Below are 19,007 nucleotides of genomic sequence, written 5' to 3'. Positions count from 1 at the left end.
GAGACAGATACCTCCTAGGTAGAGCTGCATACACCTTGTAGACATGCACACAGACCAATGTGCAAACCAACCATGACTTGCTAACAGTGTACGTTTTGTGCCCAAAAGGTGACAGTGCATATGCACTATGGCCATGGATACTGACTCCTTACTTAACACCCAGCAATGAATGTGAGAGGCGATACAACAGTGCACATAAGAGGACCAGGAACTTGATTGAACGAACCTTCGGATTGCTGAAAGCACAGTTCAGATGCCTCCACTGAAGTGGGGGTGCCCTCCAGTATACCCCCATAACGGCATTCAAAATAGTTGTGGCATGCGCTATCCTGCACAACATTGCCCACCGACGTGGGCTACCTCTCACCGATGCAGACCCAGATTCTGAGGATGAAGAGCAAGAGCAACCACATCGCCATCATGGGGATAGGAGCATCGCAAATCAAGGCAGACTGAGACGGAACACATTGCAACCCAATACTTTGGAAGGTACGTGCCAACTTCTACCATACTCACCAATTGAACAAACACTCCACCAAAGTAACCCCGTCGAAAGACCGCGGGGGTCATTTCGACTTTCCCGCTGGGCCGGCGGGCGACCGCCAAAAGGGCGCCCGCCGGCCCAGCGGGAAAGACCCTGCAACAATGAAGCCGGCTCCGAATGGAGCCGGCGGAGTTGCAGGGGTGCGACGGGTGCAGTTGCACCCGTCGCGATTTTCACTGTCTGCAAAGCAGACAGTGAAAATCTATATGGGGCCCTGTTAGGGGGCCCCTGCACTGCCCATGCCAGTGGCATGGGCAGTGCAGGGGCCCCCAGGGGCCCCACGACACCCGTTCCCGCCATCCTGTTTCTGGCGGGGGAAGGGGGTCGGAATCCCCATGGCGGCGCTGCAAGCAGCGCCGCCATGGAGGATTCTCCGGGCCAGGGGAAATCCGGCGGGAAACCGCCGGATCCCCTTTTCTGACCGCAACGCGGTAGTCAGAATGGCCCTGGAAGCACCGCCAGCCTGTTGGCGGTGCTTCCGTGTCCCTCCACCCTGGCGGTCCATGACCGCCAGGGTTGGAATGAGGGCCTCCATGTGTTAAGTGTAACGAACAAATTATTTAATATGTGCAAAAAGCAAACTATATACAAGGAAAAACTGTTGAGGGACTTCAAAAAGTCCACCTGGCAACATCAGGGACAGTGGTTAGTTCACAGCCTATGGCGGGCTCGGCCAGCCTGGCTGGTACCAGGTTGCTCAGCAATGATCTGCCTTGTACTCCCACTCCTTAGCACCCTGGTGTCACCAGCAGAGACACTGCTGACAGTGGAGCCCTCCTCACTGTCTTGTGGGGTGTCCCCTGTACCCCTGAACACCTGCCGTGCCTCCATGAGGTCTATTGCATGGGTGATCCGGCCCAGACCCCGTGCCACATCACCCGCAAAGTGGCCCATGTCAACCTGGAGACTGACTGTTCTCCTTGACAGCCCAGTTGTGTTCACTGCCAGTCTGACAATAGAGGAGGCCATCCTGTCCAGCCTTTGGAGCAGCAGGCGGTCCCTGCGCCGCGCACCCTCACTCTGCGTTAGCAGTCCAGCCACCAGTTCGCGCATTAACAGGGCTAGGTCACCTGTGTTGTTCCCAATGACCTCTAGTTGTGCATGAACCTGCTGCATGCTGTTGGCTTGGTTCCTCTCGAAGCGCTGCAGAACCCCACTAATACGCCCTAACTGTTGATTTTGCAGGCGCTGACCCCATAGCAGTTGGGCCTCCATCGGTGTTGTGGATGGAAGCCCTGACTCTGCCTGCTGCCCTGCTCTCCTCATCCTGCGTCGCCTGCGCAGCGGTGGAGGCCCTGTGATGTCTGAGGTGTCACTCCGGCTTGTAACTGGTGCAGGCTCCAAGACCACTGTTGCAACGGGTGTTGCCATAGAGGGGATGGTGTTGGTGGTGCATGTGGGAGTGGTGGCTGCTCCTGTTGTCTCCTCTTGGGGCTGGCTGACCATTGGCACCTGGCTGCTTTGGCTGGTGGGGGTGTCTTGTGGGAGACCTGTGGGACATAGGGAACACACTGTCAGTGTCTACTATCAGTTAAAAACTTCCTAATAAACAATTGCCTATTAACTGCCTACTTGACTACATTGCCCATAATGCATCATGCTGGTGTTTGCTACTCTGAAATGGAGCTATCTTGGTTGTGCATGCCCCTGTGTACATGGTGGGTGGGGGTATGGCATTGATGGGGTTACAGTCATATCACATGGTACTCGCCGGTTGATGGTCCGGGCTCAGAGGTGTCCAGTTCTCCAAATCCAGTTACAGACTCCGGCTCCAGGGTCTCCTCCACCCTTTCCTCCAGGGTTGTGGGTGGTGGTATGGTAGATGGTCCCCCTCCTGTGCCTCTCATCTCCCGGAGCCTTTCTGCCACCCTCTCCTTGGTCCGGGAGCGGAGGTCGTACCACCTCTTCTTTAGTTCATCCACACTCCTGTGGCTGACCCCCAGGGAGTTTACCTTCGCCTGGATTTCCTGCCAAATTCGTTTTTTGGCAGAGTCTGGCACATTGAGGGCTGCCTTCCCAAAAAGCTCATCATGGTGCTGACAGCACTCATCTGTGAGCACCTCCAGCTTCTTCTTTGCAAACGTGAGCTTTCTCTTCCTGGGAGTGTCAGCCATTGTTGCTGGTGCTCTGTTTGCTGTGCTGCAGTTAAAAAGGGTGTGGTCCTTCCAGGTGTATTTGTAAACTTCCTGGCTGTGATGTCATCATCATGTGCCAGGAAGTGTTTTCCTGAGTGTTCTGGAGTGGTTTCTGGAGTGTTCTGCAGCACCTGCTTTCAATTTTCAGCACAGTCGCAATTTGCGATACCCACTCGCAAATTGCGAGTCCGTTTTTTGCACGGTCGCAAAAAGCGACCTTGCAAACAGCGGACTCGCTATCTGCGGTGCGACTCCGGGTGCGAGTCGCAATTTGTCAGCGCAATTTCTACCTGCATTCCAGTTAGCGACACGCAAATTGCGAGTCGCACATGCTCGCAAATTGCGAGTCGCTAATTTTTTTGTACCTACATCTGGCCCTATGAAACGCATTCCTACCGCGAGAGGGCGCAAAAGATACAGAGCTGACCCTGCTAACTATACGGCCATTTTAGTCAGCACGCTGGCTCAGTGAGTTAAGTGCTCATCAAAGAGGTCTGCAGACTCCGCCTTCCATCATTTCGAGGTCGGTAAATTGAGTAACATTACAATTACAAAGCTTAGATATTCAGATTGATTTACGATTCGCTACATAAACAAATAAGATATTATTTGTGTACCTCCACAGAGACCAAGACCAGACATGCACGACTCTGGTATGTCCCACGCTTGTGGGAAATAATCAGAGCGTTTGATCTCACTTTACATAACATGCCTTGCAGAGTACAGGTTTGGCTTCCAAGATCTTGTGAACTCACTATTAAGACAAAACATTTTGACAGTGGAAAATGTAGCCCATTTTTTCACTTTCCTCATCTGGTCTGTGGAAGGCCTACATGGTCAGAAACCTCTCTGACTGCTGACCTGATTATGAAATCAGCTTGTTTTACTTTGTGCTCCACACTTCTCACCCTCACTGTACAGCCACCCATTTGTTGTATATTTTCCCTAGACATTGAGGAAATGTGCCTAACCTCTGCCAGCAAAGCTGCCAACTTTGGAACTGAGGAACCAGGTTTGAGTCTCGGCGTCGGCTCAACAACCTCTGATTCTAGGCAGATCACTTACTCTCCCTGTGCCTGAAAAAATGAATCTGTTTTTGTGTAATGTAATGTCCATCTTAAGAAACGTGTTCTAATGCTCTTGTGTCAAGATTGAGCTATAAAAAACTAGAGTAAATAAAAAAACACAAAGACAAACTTGTCCTTTGCAGATTTGGGCTCATCTTTCAGTACAAGCTGACCGTCGCTTTACTTCTCATGAATTTTTATTAGCTGAAGACCAGCATTGCAAAGCCAGATTTCGTGAAATATGTCTAAACACAGAAAGGCCTCCAGATCTTCCTGCCCTAGGCCTCCATATATGTTTGTGTGTCTCCTATGTACCACTATAATCCCTTGGTGATCCCATATTGACTCTCAGAGACAAACTATGAATTTTTGGTTAGAGTACTTTTGGGGATTACTTGATTCATGCATCCATAAATCTTTTAAAGAGACAAACTATGCATTGTTAAAGAACGTAGGCAGAAAGTCAGTAAGAACTTTTTGAACTTTATATTAGGAATAAAGGCCCTTGCCCTATATTATACTGATATTGCAAGTCACTGACGAGTTCCATGACCATATTGTCCTTTAGACGGTTATAGAACTCCGAGGTGACTTGCAATATCCTTTTCATGTACACGAAGGGGTATTATATCCCATAAAATACATAGTCACATCATCACTTCCTTCCTGGAAAGTTTTGGGGCAATATGTCAAGTGAGGGCCGAGAAAAAGGGTGGGGTCCCAAAATGCATTTTCCCCATTCATAGATCCCTAGGAAAATATACCACACACTACAGCCCAATTGGTTGAATGGAACTACACCAAATTTGGCAAAAAGTTAGATATGGTTTAAAACGACTCAGCAGTTTTAAAGAAATTAAGGTTTCAAAATGTTGTATATTTCATTCCGCTGAGGATCGGCGGAGTTGACAGATCTTAAGGTAACACTTGATTGACTGCTACCACATCAACAAAGATGTGGCAGCAGCCATTTTTAGACTCGGGGAATCAGTCCCCTGTCCTGTAGAAAAAAAATATATATATATAGTGGGCTGGGTAGGGATACCCTGCCCACAAGGCCTAGTGGGGTGGTCCAAGAGGGACTACCCCCTGGGCCAACAGCATTTTTTTTCAATTTCACTATTAATTCACTGAGGATTTATGTTAAAAAAAAAAAAAAAATGCTTTCTTCTCACTTTTTTAAAAAAAAGATGCCCCCCCCCACCCGAGAGTGTAGCGGGAGGATCAGGGTCCAGGCATTGGCGAATTATTTTCAAGGGAAAGAGTGGTGTGTGGCTACCCTCCTACCGGATACCGGGTGGGCACCGGGGCACCCACAACAACAAAACATGGCCAGGTCTGCCAGAGGAGCCGACAGGGGCCGCAGAGACCCTGGGTCTTACCTTCATCACCCAAAGTATTTAAAAGATGTGGGTGACCTGGACAGCGGGCTCCCACAAAAACAATAATAAACCCCCGAAAGAAACAATAATAAATAAGTGACTGGAACATCTCTACTGTTTCCCTTCTTTCATGAAGGAGCATCCCATAATGCCCTTTGATGACCAATTTAAATATATTTGGATGCATGGTGGTGCCATAATCTGGACAGGGCAATACCAACATTTTTTAAGTTTTGTAGAGTGCTGCAGGCAGTACAGAAAAACCGCTGAAATGTTAAAAAAAATAATCCTATGTTTCCAGAGGTCTATATAATTTGACCCCAGGAAACGGTTGGAATTTATTTAAATATTGCCAAAACTAGAGCTTTTCTTCTGTAACTTGGGAAGAAGGGATTCCTTGTAGTAGAATGTTTGGCTGCATCATGTGGCTTGAAGAGTTTAAATTAAAGATTCTGACACTTGTTTAATGATGCTTTCATTCTAACAAAACCAATAGACCTTCCTTTAAGTTATTGCTAGTGGCTTACATTAAAACAAAAGTCTTAGAAATTCCCTGAAAAAAAAACAAAGAGTAAAGTGACAGCTAAATATTCCAAAAAACTTTAGAAATGCACTTTAAAAAACAAAGTTTAAAAGACCTTATAGTTAGATGAAAATGTCTGTACAATTTTAAACTATCATTTTACCATTTTAAAGTAACAAAACCACTGAAATTCACAACTTCTAGTTATCTCAAGTAACTGTAACTCTTACCCTACAGTAAACACTAAATTGTGCCCTTGCCATGCAATGCTAATTACTTCACATAGTACATCACTCATGACGTGCTATGACATTATTGATAATATCAATGCTGATATGTAAAATGACGCCATTAATAACACCACTGAGCATGGCTGGGTTGTGAGTTATAATTACTTTAGAGCAGACAACTATAACTGGTGAATTTCAGTGGATTTGTTAGTTTAAAATGGTACTGACATTTTACACTTAACTATAACGTCCTTTTAACCTTTGTTTTTTTTCCAGCGAGTACATTATATACATATATACATATGCTACATTAAAAATAAATGTGATGCAGCAAAGCTGCAGCATTAATGTTATTCAACTTTCTCATGGAATACAAATTAATAGGAAAATGCCACTTTCATCAGGAAATAAACTTTTTTTATTGAAAGTAAGTAGTGAACAATAAAATACAGGTATATAAATACCTACCAATTACATGTTACATGCAGCATATAACAGTTATTTGCCATACATAAATACATGACATATTAAGCAGCACATATTGTTAAAAAAAGGATATATATATTATTAAAACATTTCGAGAAAGGATGTCGTTTCCATGTGCAACAGCCACGCTACTGAAGCATCTCAAGGCTCTAGCACTAGGAAGAAGAGATGAAATGTAATAACTGAGACACAGCAACATTCGTGCGGGTGCTTTAGCCCTAAAAACACACAGTTAGTTTCACTGCACCTTCACAACACAAGTTTTGGTGAGGTTGGCTGAGGACCCAACAATCAAGTACCTAGTAACCAGCCCAGTATCTTTAGGATGCAAAGTTAGCATTATCCAGCATATGGTCTTTTCAGACAAGGTGAGAAGCTCTTGGTTCTCTGTCTCCAGGCCTCGATTTGCTGTTTCCACAAAGAGCCATAACTTCCAAAGACCAAGTGGATGTTGAAGCAATAGGAAGCCTCCAGTTCTGAAAGAGGCTTTGATCCTTACTTATCCACCCACCATCAAATGTAGCTGGTGACTATGGGTAAAGCGGTGCACTCCAGCATGCAATATCCACCCTCAGCAAGGGAGCATTTCTTCCTACACCAAACAACTGGAGGGACTGCATGCTGTGAAGCAGTTTGTTAATGCTGCTATTAACAGCCTTGTGTTATGACCGAGCCGCTAGCTGCATTTATGGAGAGATTGCAACTATTTGGAATATTGACTTGAAGGACCAGGACCCAGAGTCAAACCAATCTGGATTTTTGTGCGGGTGGTATGGGGCAGGTAACTATCAATGCTGGTCAACACAGTCGAGAACCATTTTTCTGAACCTGCTCTACTGGACTCATCTGCAGTGGTCAGGACAGTGGACCCCGGAGCTCTTGTTGAGTGTTTGCACCTGGTGATCTCTGCATCCAACACAACCCCCAGTGCTCTGAATTATTTAATGGTAAAACAAATCTGAGGCAAATGCGGGAATTGCTGCAAAGTTCTACAGGTTTTACAACCACTTTGTACTTTCAGCTCTGATATCATCAGCTGACCTAATAATAACAAACTGTCTCTAGCCGGGTCACATGACTTACTTTTGAGTGCAAAAATCTGTAACTTTAATCCCAGTAAATTACATCATTCATTTGGACAAATGTCACATGAACTACCTCAACATAGATTCTCTTGTTGTCCCTCATCCTCATCACAAGTACAGTTTGTTGCCACCGACTCTGTAGCGGTACTGGCAAAAAGTGAAACAACTGAGGGCCTCATTATGACCCGGGTGGTCACCAGACAGCCAGGGTCACTGTCAGGCCGCCGCCAAAGTGGCAATCTGACCTCGATATTATGACTGTGGTGAAAGTGCCATGGTTGGACCACCGGCACCGCCACATTTTGGCTGCCAGACAGCCTGGAGGTGCCAGCGGTCCCAATCGGCCAGGGCAGTGCTTCCCTGGGGATTACAACCCCTCTTTCCGCCGGTGGTAACATGGCGGTATCACTGCCATGTAAATGCTGATGGAGTCGGGGTGCCGGGGCGCCAGAAGGGCCCCCTGCACTGCCCATGCACTTGGCATTGGCATTACAGAGCCCCCCGGCCAGCCCCGTCATTGCTTTGCAGACGGTGCTTTGCACAACAGGTGCTGGTGCACCCGACGCACAACAGCCTTCCAGACAGCTCTATTATGAGCTGGCGTCAATGTTGTTCTGCGTTTCCCGCTGGGCCAGCAGCCGGAAACTGTTTCTGCCTGCTGGCCCAGTGGGAAGCATAATAGGGCCAGCAGGAAGGCGACCACACTGGCAGTATCCTGACCTTCGGGAGTTTGGCGGGCGGCCTTTTTTGCCTGCCAAACTTCTAATGAGGGCCTGAGTCATCTTGATCTACAAAGCGATCAAACCGTTCTTTGCCCATAGTTAAGAGCTTGACTTTCCAAACATCAAACATGAACACAAAACATTTCTTTCTAGCCAGTGGTGTCCTTACTTTGACCATCTAGACGTAATTCAATTTGCTGTGTGCTACACACAAACATATCAAGTAGAGAAAATTCTACTACAGTTTAGCCTACTGGCAGGTTATTTGCATTAAAGCATACTTCTCTCGCATTGCTGGCACCTTCTTATGTAACACATACTTTTCTGGATGTGCACCTTGAAAACACAGGCAACCGCTGCAAGAGACTAATCTCTCCTTTTTCTGCAACAGGAAGGGAGAACTTTCTAACAGTGAGATCAAGTTATGTGTTACGCTGTAACTTCTTATTTCAGTAAACATATTTCTGCAATTAAGGAAGTAATCGACCTTCCCGAACATGTTTGCTTCAGAAGCTCTCAGGTTTCACAGATATGGTCATAGAGTTGAGAATGGGTGCGGACCTCTGTAAGGCTTTCTTAGTAAACGTGGTGCACCTCTCCATGATCTCATGAGGTTCTGGCTTCTGTGGAACCTTTGGAACTTTGGGTCTGGAGTCTGAACTAGAAGAAAGCGAGTCATCGGAACCACTTGTTGAGAAGCTATCCCCAAGCCCAGCGTCCTTGCTAAGATGTCTTCTTGGCATTGGTTTGCGGATCCATTGTCCATGGCCTTCTACCACATTACTGTTCATGCAGAATGGCTCCGTGTTCTCTGGTGAAAGAATGATGTTCCTTGGTGATGGGGTGGGCTTCCACTGAACACCATTTCCTGTCTGCTCTGGAAGGACATCATCCAGCTCTAGAGTCAGTGGGGGCCTGACCTTCTTGGAAGATGTGATGGGAAGGCTACTGAGTGATCTTGATTGCTTTCTCTGCAGAGATTTTCCCATTTCACCGGTCCCATCTTCAGAATTGCTGTTTTGTGACGGCACCTCCTCAAGAGATACCCGACGAGGGTGAGCTGTGATAGCAGTTTCTTGAATGTCTGGTGTGGATGCATACAAAGCATTCTTGGTAATTGCCTGGAATTTCTGATGTGGATTGTTGTAAGGCCGGAGGAACATTGATGGGACGTACCCAACATGCTCATTGTACCTAAAAAGAGAAATAGTCCATCATTGCAAACAATCCAGCTATCAATTAATATCACAGCTGCAGGTCATGCGAAAGAATGTACCAAAAAATATAAATGTTATACTTAATTTAAAAATGTATGCACCTGTACACATTTGGTAAATACAACTTAAAGGTAGTAGCTATAAAGGATTTGAAAAATTAACATTTTTTTCAGCTGTACAAAAAAAAGAAAAGGAAATGTGGAAACTATGGAGTAAATACAACCTAAACTCATAAATGAATATCTCCAAACATCCTGTGCGACATCACAGAGCATTTATAATGGATTAGATCCAGAAATAAATAAATGCACACACACACACACACATAAACAATAAAGTAAGGGACCTTTTGCATGCAGTGATGCCACACTGCAATGCAGACAGGGCAAGTGCTGAGAAATTGATTCAGGAAGCCCCTTGAAGGCAGGGCCACTTCCATATGGGGTATACACTCCTGCAAATCAGGCACACCATTCTTATCACTTTCAATTATATTTTATTACAGATGTTTCAGTCGTGGCCCATGCCACTAGTTAAGACACCCCCAGCAGTCCTGAAAGTCAAGGTGTCTTCCCTGACCTTGATGATCAAACAAAATCCCAGAAATCACCTTCTTATAGAATATAACATTGCCAACTCTAGCAAAACATGGTTTTAAGAACGTGACACTGGACCAAGGAAATAAACAAAGGGATGGTCATTTTGATATTGTTCCAACTCAATTAGGTCTGTGTTTCCAAAAATCACCGAGTCATCACAGAGTGACTATCAATGTTACTGTCCACTGAGACTGAACCTATCCAGCTATTGCTTGCTCATTGCACCCATCAGGTGCGATGTGCCGGACACAAGAAACCAAAGCTTCCCACCCTCTTGCGCATTCTAGAAATGCGGGTAAATGATGGACATCTTTAAGACCCCTATCCAAGGAAGATAGGAATTAAAAGCATGTAGGGAGACTGTCTGCAAAGCTGGCTCTCTCTTGTCAGAGACCACATTTTTTGGTATCTCGGGCAACGGGGTCATCCCTTCTTGCTGAAACACTGAGCCCCCTATGACTGAGGGGGACCACAGGATTTGGTATGGTATCCATTTTAAAAAAAAATTCTTTGTGTGAGCATTTCTGCATGTGTGAGCAATAAGACTACTCAACCCAACCACATTAGTCCAAGTCACCCAGTGGCAAGTATAATACTCCAGTCTAGTCCTGGCTCCCCAGATTCAAGTTGTTGGGTAAGGTAATTACAAGCCAGGTCGTGCATCACATCAAAAGCACTCCCAGGATTGGAATTCGTGCAAGGGCAGCCTGAATACCATTGATGGCTAGAAATCTCCCCATTTAAATGGGCTACTTTAGAGATTTTTACAAGTTCACTGTCCACACACTGGACTTTGTGATAGCAGGCATGAAAGGACATTGTTAGAGAGAAAACTGTAGCTATCTACTAGATGTCACTATGACACCTGGAGTTGAGTCCCAGACCGTCATTTGCCAAAACAGAGCATTTTGGGAGTTGTAGTCTTCTTTCACTTCACGTGATCCATAGCATCTAACACAACTGAAAACAATGATTTGCAAAGGGAAATTCCTGGACTAGAAAAATGGTATCCCATGAGATGGAGTCATCTGGTAACCTCCGAGCCTGTGTACTCTAAGGAAAGTGAAGGTGACACCAACATGTAAAGCCCAAAATAAATGAAGCTCACCAGACTAGCCACCAGCCATCGTCAGATTTTTCTAGAACTTCAACCACCACACCAATGTTCATGGACAATTCGTCGGAGTCCTTGGCCTCGTAACACTTTACTGCGAAGTAAAGCTCTCCTAAACAGAATGAGAACAGTATTATTTCAGAACACAACTCCACTCATTCATTGGTAGCCGGTTCAATCTCTTTCAAACACAGTTGCAAATGTTATCTGTATAAAACAAACGGACCCATGGACATCCCCAACTATAGAATTATCAAGTAAAGGGGGTTCCTACGGGCAGTGAGTTCCAACTCCAGTGTATACAGACAAAGTGCTGAGAAGCTGGTTCAGGAAGACCCTTGGAAGCAGGGAAACTTTCATTTAGGATGTACACTCATGCAAATCAAATCTCATTGCTTTGAATTACATTTCGATGAGGACATCTCCGGTGTGGTCCACACCATCACTTACACACACAACGTCGTCCTGAGTGTCAAGGTGCCATCCCTGATTCTGTTGATCGAAAACTGTCCCCCAAATCACCTTGTTATGGAAGACAACATTAACAAGGCTATCAAAATATGAATACAAAAAAAAAGTGTGACTGAATGGTTCTACAACATCCAGAAGGTCACATTGTGGTTTTGGTGTCATGCCAACCCTTGCTGGGTTCTTGAAGAACACTTAAAGAGCTCTTGAGGGGATCTTAGAGAGGTAAGAAAGAAGACCGCAGGATTAAATGGCATAAAAAATGCTTTTTTCTTTCAGGTAAATTATTCACTCAAAAGAGCTCAAGGCTAAATATAGGTGTTTAAAAAGCATCAAATTAAGGATGCTTGATCCAATGTTTGCCCCGCATTCAAGCAGTTGGCACCAGTGGAGGCTAGGAGGGGGACACCAACTCTTTCCAGTAGAACATAAAACCAATTGAATACATTGACTATTCTTCTCTGAGATTTCAGTGTCTCAAGAGTACACAGTTTTGAATCAGGGTTGAGGACATTAATGCATAAGAGAGGACAGTATGATTGGTGCGTGCGAAAGTTGGTGATTACACTGGTACGGACAAAGAACTTGCAGACTGACCAGTGTCTGTGGATTGGCGTCTCGTAGATGTTTCTTTGCTGGTTGAAAGTTTGGACAGGTAGGGAGCAGGAAACCAGGCCAGGCATTTCTCCTCGTTCTCCACCAACCACCAGCCTGCAGGAAAGAGCACAGGAGGCCAGCATGAGCGACAAAATTGAAAACGTCCCTAACCGTAACCCGCTGTCTGGTTACAATCGAGAAGAAGCCATCTCTGGATGGTTGCCGTATGCGATCGTGCAAGGAAAGCAAGAAGATGTTACGCACAAGAAATCCTTTGACACAGCGACTGCCTGTGCTTATTTGTAAGGGACCATAAATAAACACAGAGCAGCTACGTCATGGGTCATGCATGCACGCGCAAACACAGGTCATGAACAGCATCAATACAAGAGTCACCTCCATAGGGTGGATGGGAACAAGCACATCATTGGGGGTAGCAGAGCAAGCTGCTCACAAATGCAGCACACGCAGCATATGAGCAAGCAAGCATCATCTTCAAAGAAATCAGGTGCTCACCTCCAACCCGTAGAACCCAAAGTTTGTCAAACTTTCACAGTGCATTTACACAAGCACGGCAACAGTGCAAGTCACTCCAACCATGATAAAGGGTGATTGGTACTCAGGGAGAGAGTAAGGTGCTGGGGGCGTGACCACTGCATGTGGGGTTAGGAGGATCTGGGGAAGGAAGCAGGTGATTTAAAACTGGTGCCACACGGTTGCTGACCTTATTAACCATAGGTACAAAGGACTGACGGACCAATTAGAATTGAGTGGTGAGCAAGGCCAATCAGAGGAGGGAAGCGAATGGATGATGGGCCGAGAGGCATTCCCATGCTCTTGTCAGTGAGGCCTGAAATCTTTCACCCTATCTGCTAGGTTTTTCGTTTGCCCTTGGTTGTATCTGGTGCCATCATCTCATCCGTCCAGGATGGTCTTTTTCCCCATAGGCTGGCACTCGCCATGGTGCGTGTATGTGGGAAAGATCACTTCATCGTATTAAGAAAATGAACACGTAAGACTTGTATAGCCTGCCAAATACAGATTTCCACTGGTTGCTGTTGTGGCATACTTCCAAGGACCAACGAGCAACTCACGACGGAAACGGATGATGAAGACTCGGCTTTCCTTATGAAGTGGCAAACAGTGGCCCAGGGACTAGAGGAAGAGGCCTATGGAATATCTCTGTGCTATAAACTGGTTCCAATCATTGTGCGTTCCTCCCCTGGAAGATTTATTTAGCACAGTGTTTTAACCCGACACCAGGCTGCGCTCCAAGCCATTGACAACCATAACACTTAATGGACTGGGAGCAAGCACTGGTCGAGAAGATTCAGGCGTTGAAGTCAAAGGGCCTGGGAATCAAACAGCTAAACAGGATCACACGTGGCATCAGTGGGGACAAGATAATTTACTAGGATTCCCCACCGAAGTGCCACATACTGCATGAGGTCACTCCAAGAGGGACATTTTCTGCAGCTCCACCTGCTGCGTTAGGACGTCCTGGAGAAGTGGCAGATTCTCTGCACGTGCCTGGACCTTTTGTTTGCTTTATTCCGCGTTGTTCAGTCTACACTGCTCAACATGAAGTCCAAACATGGGGACGGGAGCAAGGCATTGTTCAGGGGATGTGTTATCTTCGGAGTTCAGAGTGATGCTTTTGCACCAGATGAGCATCACTTGCTAAAGCTTCCATCCATCCATGCATGCATGCATCCATCCATCCATCCAGCCAGCTGGCCCCTCCAGCATTAGTATAGAGTTGCTTTGTTCAGGTCCTCAGAAAGAGAGGAAGTGAAAGTTGTATCCGGTGAGGAGATGGCTGAGAGACCCACCACTCTCGGATGCTCTGCACAGGTTGAGCCTCCGGTCACAAGTGAAACAGAGGCCTGACCAAGAAAGAGGGTAGTGAGTAGGTGTGATATCCCCACCCACAGAGGCAGTGTAAGCTTCCATCGTACACAAGTCAATCATGAGAAAAATAAATAGTACAAACTTCCATCACAGGACAGGCAGACCACGAGTTTAGTGAAGTTTCCAACACACACAAGCACAGCCTGGAAGTTGCATTTAAAGCACCCTACATACCAGTAGGGCCAGAGATCTCACGTTCAGTAGCGAGAGAACAAGCTTTCTGGGATCCAAAGTAACAACAGTGTGCAGCTAATCCTCACAGGACAGAGGTCATGTCCGCATCCTCAAAATGTTCCACAGTGAGCCCCTCTGTGGTGTGAAGTTGAGCCAATAGGATGACAGTCAAAGGGAAAGGGGCAGACCTGGCCAGTGACATGATTCATGAGTAAAACAGCTGGAGGGGTGGAATGAGGGTGGACTGAAGATTGCCACAATGTCTGCGCGGGGATCGGAAGAGGTGACAATGTTTTGTGGAGAACTCGTCTGTTGTGGTGATCTACCTGGAAACCCATGAAGCAGTCCTACTTTCACCGAGAGCAGGCCTAGCGCAAGGGTTTTCATTTACCACCCTAGCAGCGGGCCGTTTTAGAGACAGTCCCTGCACCCTTGCTCTAAGAGGGCTTAACTTTGTGCCAGCCTGCTGCTCATACCCCTGCTGCACAGAATTGTTTTTAGTACTAGTCCTAAGACTTCGAATCTGTTAAAGGTCTATGTGGGTGTATGTGTTGGTGGGTGACTACTGATGTCTCAGATCCCATAAAGGTACCTTTATCGACGGCTGGGAGTGTGTCGGACGGTATTAGTTGTGCAACACCACCAAACATGAATCTGTTTCTGGACACCTCAATGGGTGCCTGGTTGGGTTTAGGACATTAACTCGTGTGTGGCACCGCTCAATATTAACAGATGTCTGTGCACCTTTATGGACCAGGGTACATACCCCAGACATTATTTAGTGTTTGGGTACCACTGTGGGTACCGCGTGTGTGTGTGTGATATTATTGGGTGTTTAAGCACCTTCAGGGGTCCCTGGCATATATGGGACATTAACACATGTAATTTGGTTTCAAATTTTGTAACACGCGCAAATACCTATTATGGGTACACTGGACTTTAACATGTCGGATCTTCTACGGTACTTGCTAATATGTGGATAACGTTGTGAGCAGGTGAGTACCTGTGGTGTCTTTGAGTAACACGTCCACAAGCTCTCCACGACGGACCTTGAAGGGGCGGTTCTTGGTATCTGCGGCCTCGTACGTCTCCAAGCAACAGTACTGCTCAGCTCTTATTGGTTGAATGACTGCGTCACTGGCGGGTTGCCTGGATATCTCCCTCTTTCCATCTCGAGCTTCTGAAGGCATGATGACGATGCTGGAGAATAGATATGGACGCCATTTAGTACAAAGCATAATGCCACAGCAAGAGTGTGGTGTCCTGTGCTTAGAGTCTGGTGGTATGTGGGGGTGGAATGTTCAGAGTGTGTGGTTGTGCTGGGAGACAAGGGCTGGGCAGTCTTACCAGCTGCAGGAAGTAAAGTATTATCAACATCGTGTGTAGCTGGTACTGTAACTAATAAACAACATGCTCCTGAAATTAGACTTTCATGGATCCATAGACCCAAGACCACCAGCATTGATGCCACCAAAGAGACCTAATCAGACAAGAAAACCTCTGCCAACACTGTTTCAAAACAAACATTTTTATTGAACTCCAGTACCTCAGTTGTCAGGGCCAAGTGTGATCTTTATGCCCCCACCCACCCATTCCCTCCTTCCTATGAAGGGACCCATGTAACTATAGTGAGATCTTAATGCACTTCCTGTTTACTGTCACATGCCTTGTGGGTGCCAAAACTCCTGTCGTTCTTAACTAGGACTGAAGCATTTCTCTCTATCTTTATTAGCTTATTGAACACTAGCGATGAGATCTAAGCCACGCTGAGGACTGAATATAAATTGCATTAAGATCTCAGACGCGAGATACCACATAAATCAAAACTGAGGCCTGGGCCGAAATCACAACGAGTGACTATAAAATATCACTCTGGGCCTGCCCTACGATCTCACACCTGTAGCTTTTCTAAAGACAGCTACACAGGTTGTGGAGGATGATTCAAGACTTGGCCTGTCCGCTCAGCAACATCACCAGGTTTACCGAAGCAGCACCTAAAGGACTGTATCTGCCCAGGACCTATAATGCTCTGTCTGTTACGAGCTGTGCCCCACTCCCCGCTGAAAGTATAGTCCATAAGATGACCACTCTTGGGCCAAAGTGCACTTCCCAGTGTTACTCCTCAAACATAATTGAGTCATACCCCCTAATGGTCTTGTTGCATGAACACTTCTTCTACACCGTGGTTGGCATAAGCTCGCCTTCTCTGTCACATCCCTAATTCTGGCGGTGTTGAGATGCCCTTTCCCTCCTCTCTAATGGACAGATTTAAGTCCCTGCACCTCTTTGGGCTCCATTGTCCTTTTGTGAACGTGGCTTCCAGATCTGGACACACTAGTTAGATGAAGCCCCATGGAAGACGTATGCAGTGGTACCACACTGCAGTGTTCGCAGGATCAAACCCTCCTGTGGACCCTAACACTGCCCTGGTTCTTGTACATACTAGGACGTTAGTGGAGCGTTTAAATAAAACCTCAAAATCTGTTACCCCTGCACTGGCCACCAGTGCTCGCCCCTGCAGTTTACTACATCTGGGTACCTCGGCTCCAAAAATTTTAATTATTTAAGCATGGCATCATTGAGATCACAATACAACCAGAGAACCCAGGGACCCCCTACTAAATCATTACTGGAATCCTGGGACCCCAACAGAACATTGCTGGAACCCTGGACCCCTGCCTAAGCATTTGTGATGACCTGAACCATAAAATAAAACACACAAAATACAGGAACCTGTATTTTATCAAACAAATATATAAATGATGAAATGTTCTATTTAATTCACAGACAAATATAAAAAAAAAGTCAAAACTGTAATTTTAATAAGAAGGTTGGAGTGTTTTTTATATTTAATTAAGGCCCTTCTTTGCCCAAACTGTATTAAGCATCATGCACTTGCCCTGCTCCCTCAAACCAATCTGATCATACTGTCTTAGTTTTTAGCCTCCAATTTCAAATTCCTTCAAATGTACAGACTATTTTAAATGTTTTCAGTTGTACCTTTTGCATCTTTATTTATATACACTGTGTTATTCTGCTAATGTTATTTAATTTTCTAAGCAGTTGGGGACTCCCTGAGTAGGCTGTATGGGACCCCAGGGGTCTCCGGACCAGAGGTTGAAACCCAGGAGTTGAGCTGCGCCTCTCATGCCACTTGGCATGGAATTCCACAAAGTACAAGCACTATTGTTGTTCTAAGTGTCATATACTTAGATGCATGGCTTCCCTACAATACAGCAGATTTGCACTTCAATGTTGGACCCTCTTCTCGTGAGCTCTTATACGCTGTCCCTCCCAGTTCAAATGTTCCCCAATTTCCCTGCCCCAGCTCGAGGAGGGATGTCATAGTTTTCAGGTGCCGGGTAGGTGGTTTCTAGGCCTGTGGCTATGAGGAAGGAGGTTAGTCCGACCGCTGAAGGATGAGGTCCTGGGGCTCATTATTCCTCCTCTTCCACATTTTTCCGTCAGAGTGAAAATAAACGCTCATGGAGAGGACTGGTCTCTTATTTCAAACTGAGGACCAGATTTTGGTCTCAAACGGAGAGAGACTCTACTGCACTGGCCATAATCTTCCAGAGGAATGGACAAAATGTCACATTGTTGAAGAAGCTTTATTCTTGCACTTTACCGCACAGCCTCACACCCTGGAAGATGCTCCAGATGGTCAACGGTGGTCTCCAGTTGTGCTTTCAAGGGAGGGTTTTGAATTCACAATAATACCTTCAGCACACATTAAACATAAACACAGGCCAGCATTTTGATTTAGAGTACAGTCGTTGTGGGCACCAGACCTGTTTTCATGGAAGGCAGGATCAAGGTCCTTGAGGTGTGGTGTGAAGAAAGCGGTGACATCCTCGCCCTGCGAGATCTTGGCATCCGTCCTCAACAGCTCCTGGACATAGGTCTCTAGCAGCCTGAGGCGCGCCAAGAACCTTCTGGGCTCCTTCCTGACTGTGAAGGTGGAAGCATCTGTGAGGGGAGAGGAGAAATGGAACAAAAGGTCAAAATGACTTTACTTATATTTTAAGGTGCGCGTTGATTTCTTTAAAGAGGTTGTACTGTTTCTGTATTTTTGGTTTGACGTTCTACGCAGCCAGCATTAATGGCAAACATTCTATAGGTGTTTTCCTTGAAAAGGCTGATAAGTTGAACAGCTGATCCAAGTCGTTGGCAGGGAATGGTATCTTCTCTGTCCAAAAATTATCACTGGACCTAAAATTAGTTGCTCTCACTTTGTTCCACTGATTTAGACATTTAAACGGGGTCACGCAAATGTATTTGTGTTACCTTTGAATTTAGGAATGGTACGCTCGGACTTCTTCATATGTCCAGCTTCAATTGGAAACTTCTTCTTCAGACTCACCTGGAACAGAAAAAAAAGAGCATGTGTGGGTCCCTTTCCTGTCATTCCCGCCAAAAACTTTGCACTACTTCCGGGTTGCGATTCGTGTACTCACGTGGAATTTCTTGAACTCCTCATAGGTCCTGTAGATAAGTATGTTGTTGCGGTCGGACCAGAGCACCAAGAACATATACGTCTGTCGAGGAAGAAATCAATGAACTATTAGGGGCACAAGAAATGTGGGTTTGTAGACTAAGAACTTTATTTAAAGTTTGGCAGATGTGGGAGACCCCCCGAATGTCCCATCTGGTGTGTGTGCTTGGATATTAAAACCACCCTAAATACAGAGGACAGAACAACTGTCACTTTTTGGGCGTAACTCATTCTGAGGTACTGAGCAAAACGTCTTGT

General features: G+C 45.9%; 1 protein-coding gene across 2 annotated transcripts in view; it reads right to left on the bottom strand.

The window, feature by feature from the left end:
- Nucleotides 1–6,282: 6,282 nt before the first annotated feature.
- Nucleotides 6,283–19,007, bottom strand: part of LOC138261118 (NADPH oxidase organizer 1-like) — a 137,228-nt gene continuing 124,503 nt past the window's right edge. For both annotated transcript variants that reach the window (XM_069209781.1, XM_069209779.1), the window contains exons 2-8: nucleotides 18,712–18,792; nucleotides 18,542–18,617; nucleotides 18,046–18,223; nucleotides 15,258–15,454; nucleotides 12,170–12,283; nucleotides 11,099–11,216; nucleotides 6,283–9,368 (exon numbers count right to left, since the gene is read on the bottom strand). In XM_069209781.1, the coding sequence (XP_069065882.1) occupies nucleotides 8,681–9,368; nucleotides 11,099–11,216; nucleotides 12,170–12,283; nucleotides 15,258–15,454; nucleotides 18,046–18,223; nucleotides 18,542–18,617; nucleotides 18,712–18,786 (1,446 nt within the window). In that variant the 5' untranslated portion in view covers nucleotides 18,787–18,792 and the 3' untranslated portion in view covers nucleotides 6,283–8,680. The remainder of the gene's footprint in view (nucleotides 9,369–11,098; nucleotides 11,217–12,169; nucleotides 12,284–15,257; nucleotides 15,455–18,045; nucleotides 18,224–18,541; nucleotides 18,618–18,711; nucleotides 18,793–19,007) is intronic.

Source organism: Pleurodeles waltl, chromosome 10 (assembly GCF_031143425.1).
Source record: "Pleurodeles waltl isolate 20211129_DDA chromosome 10, aPleWal1.hap1.20221129, whole genome shotgun sequence".
Taxonomy (NCBI): Eukaryota; Metazoa; Chordata; class Amphibia; order Caudata; family Salamandridae; genus Pleurodeles; species Pleurodeles waltl.
This window is presented reverse-complemented; position numbering and strand designations above follow the sequence as displayed.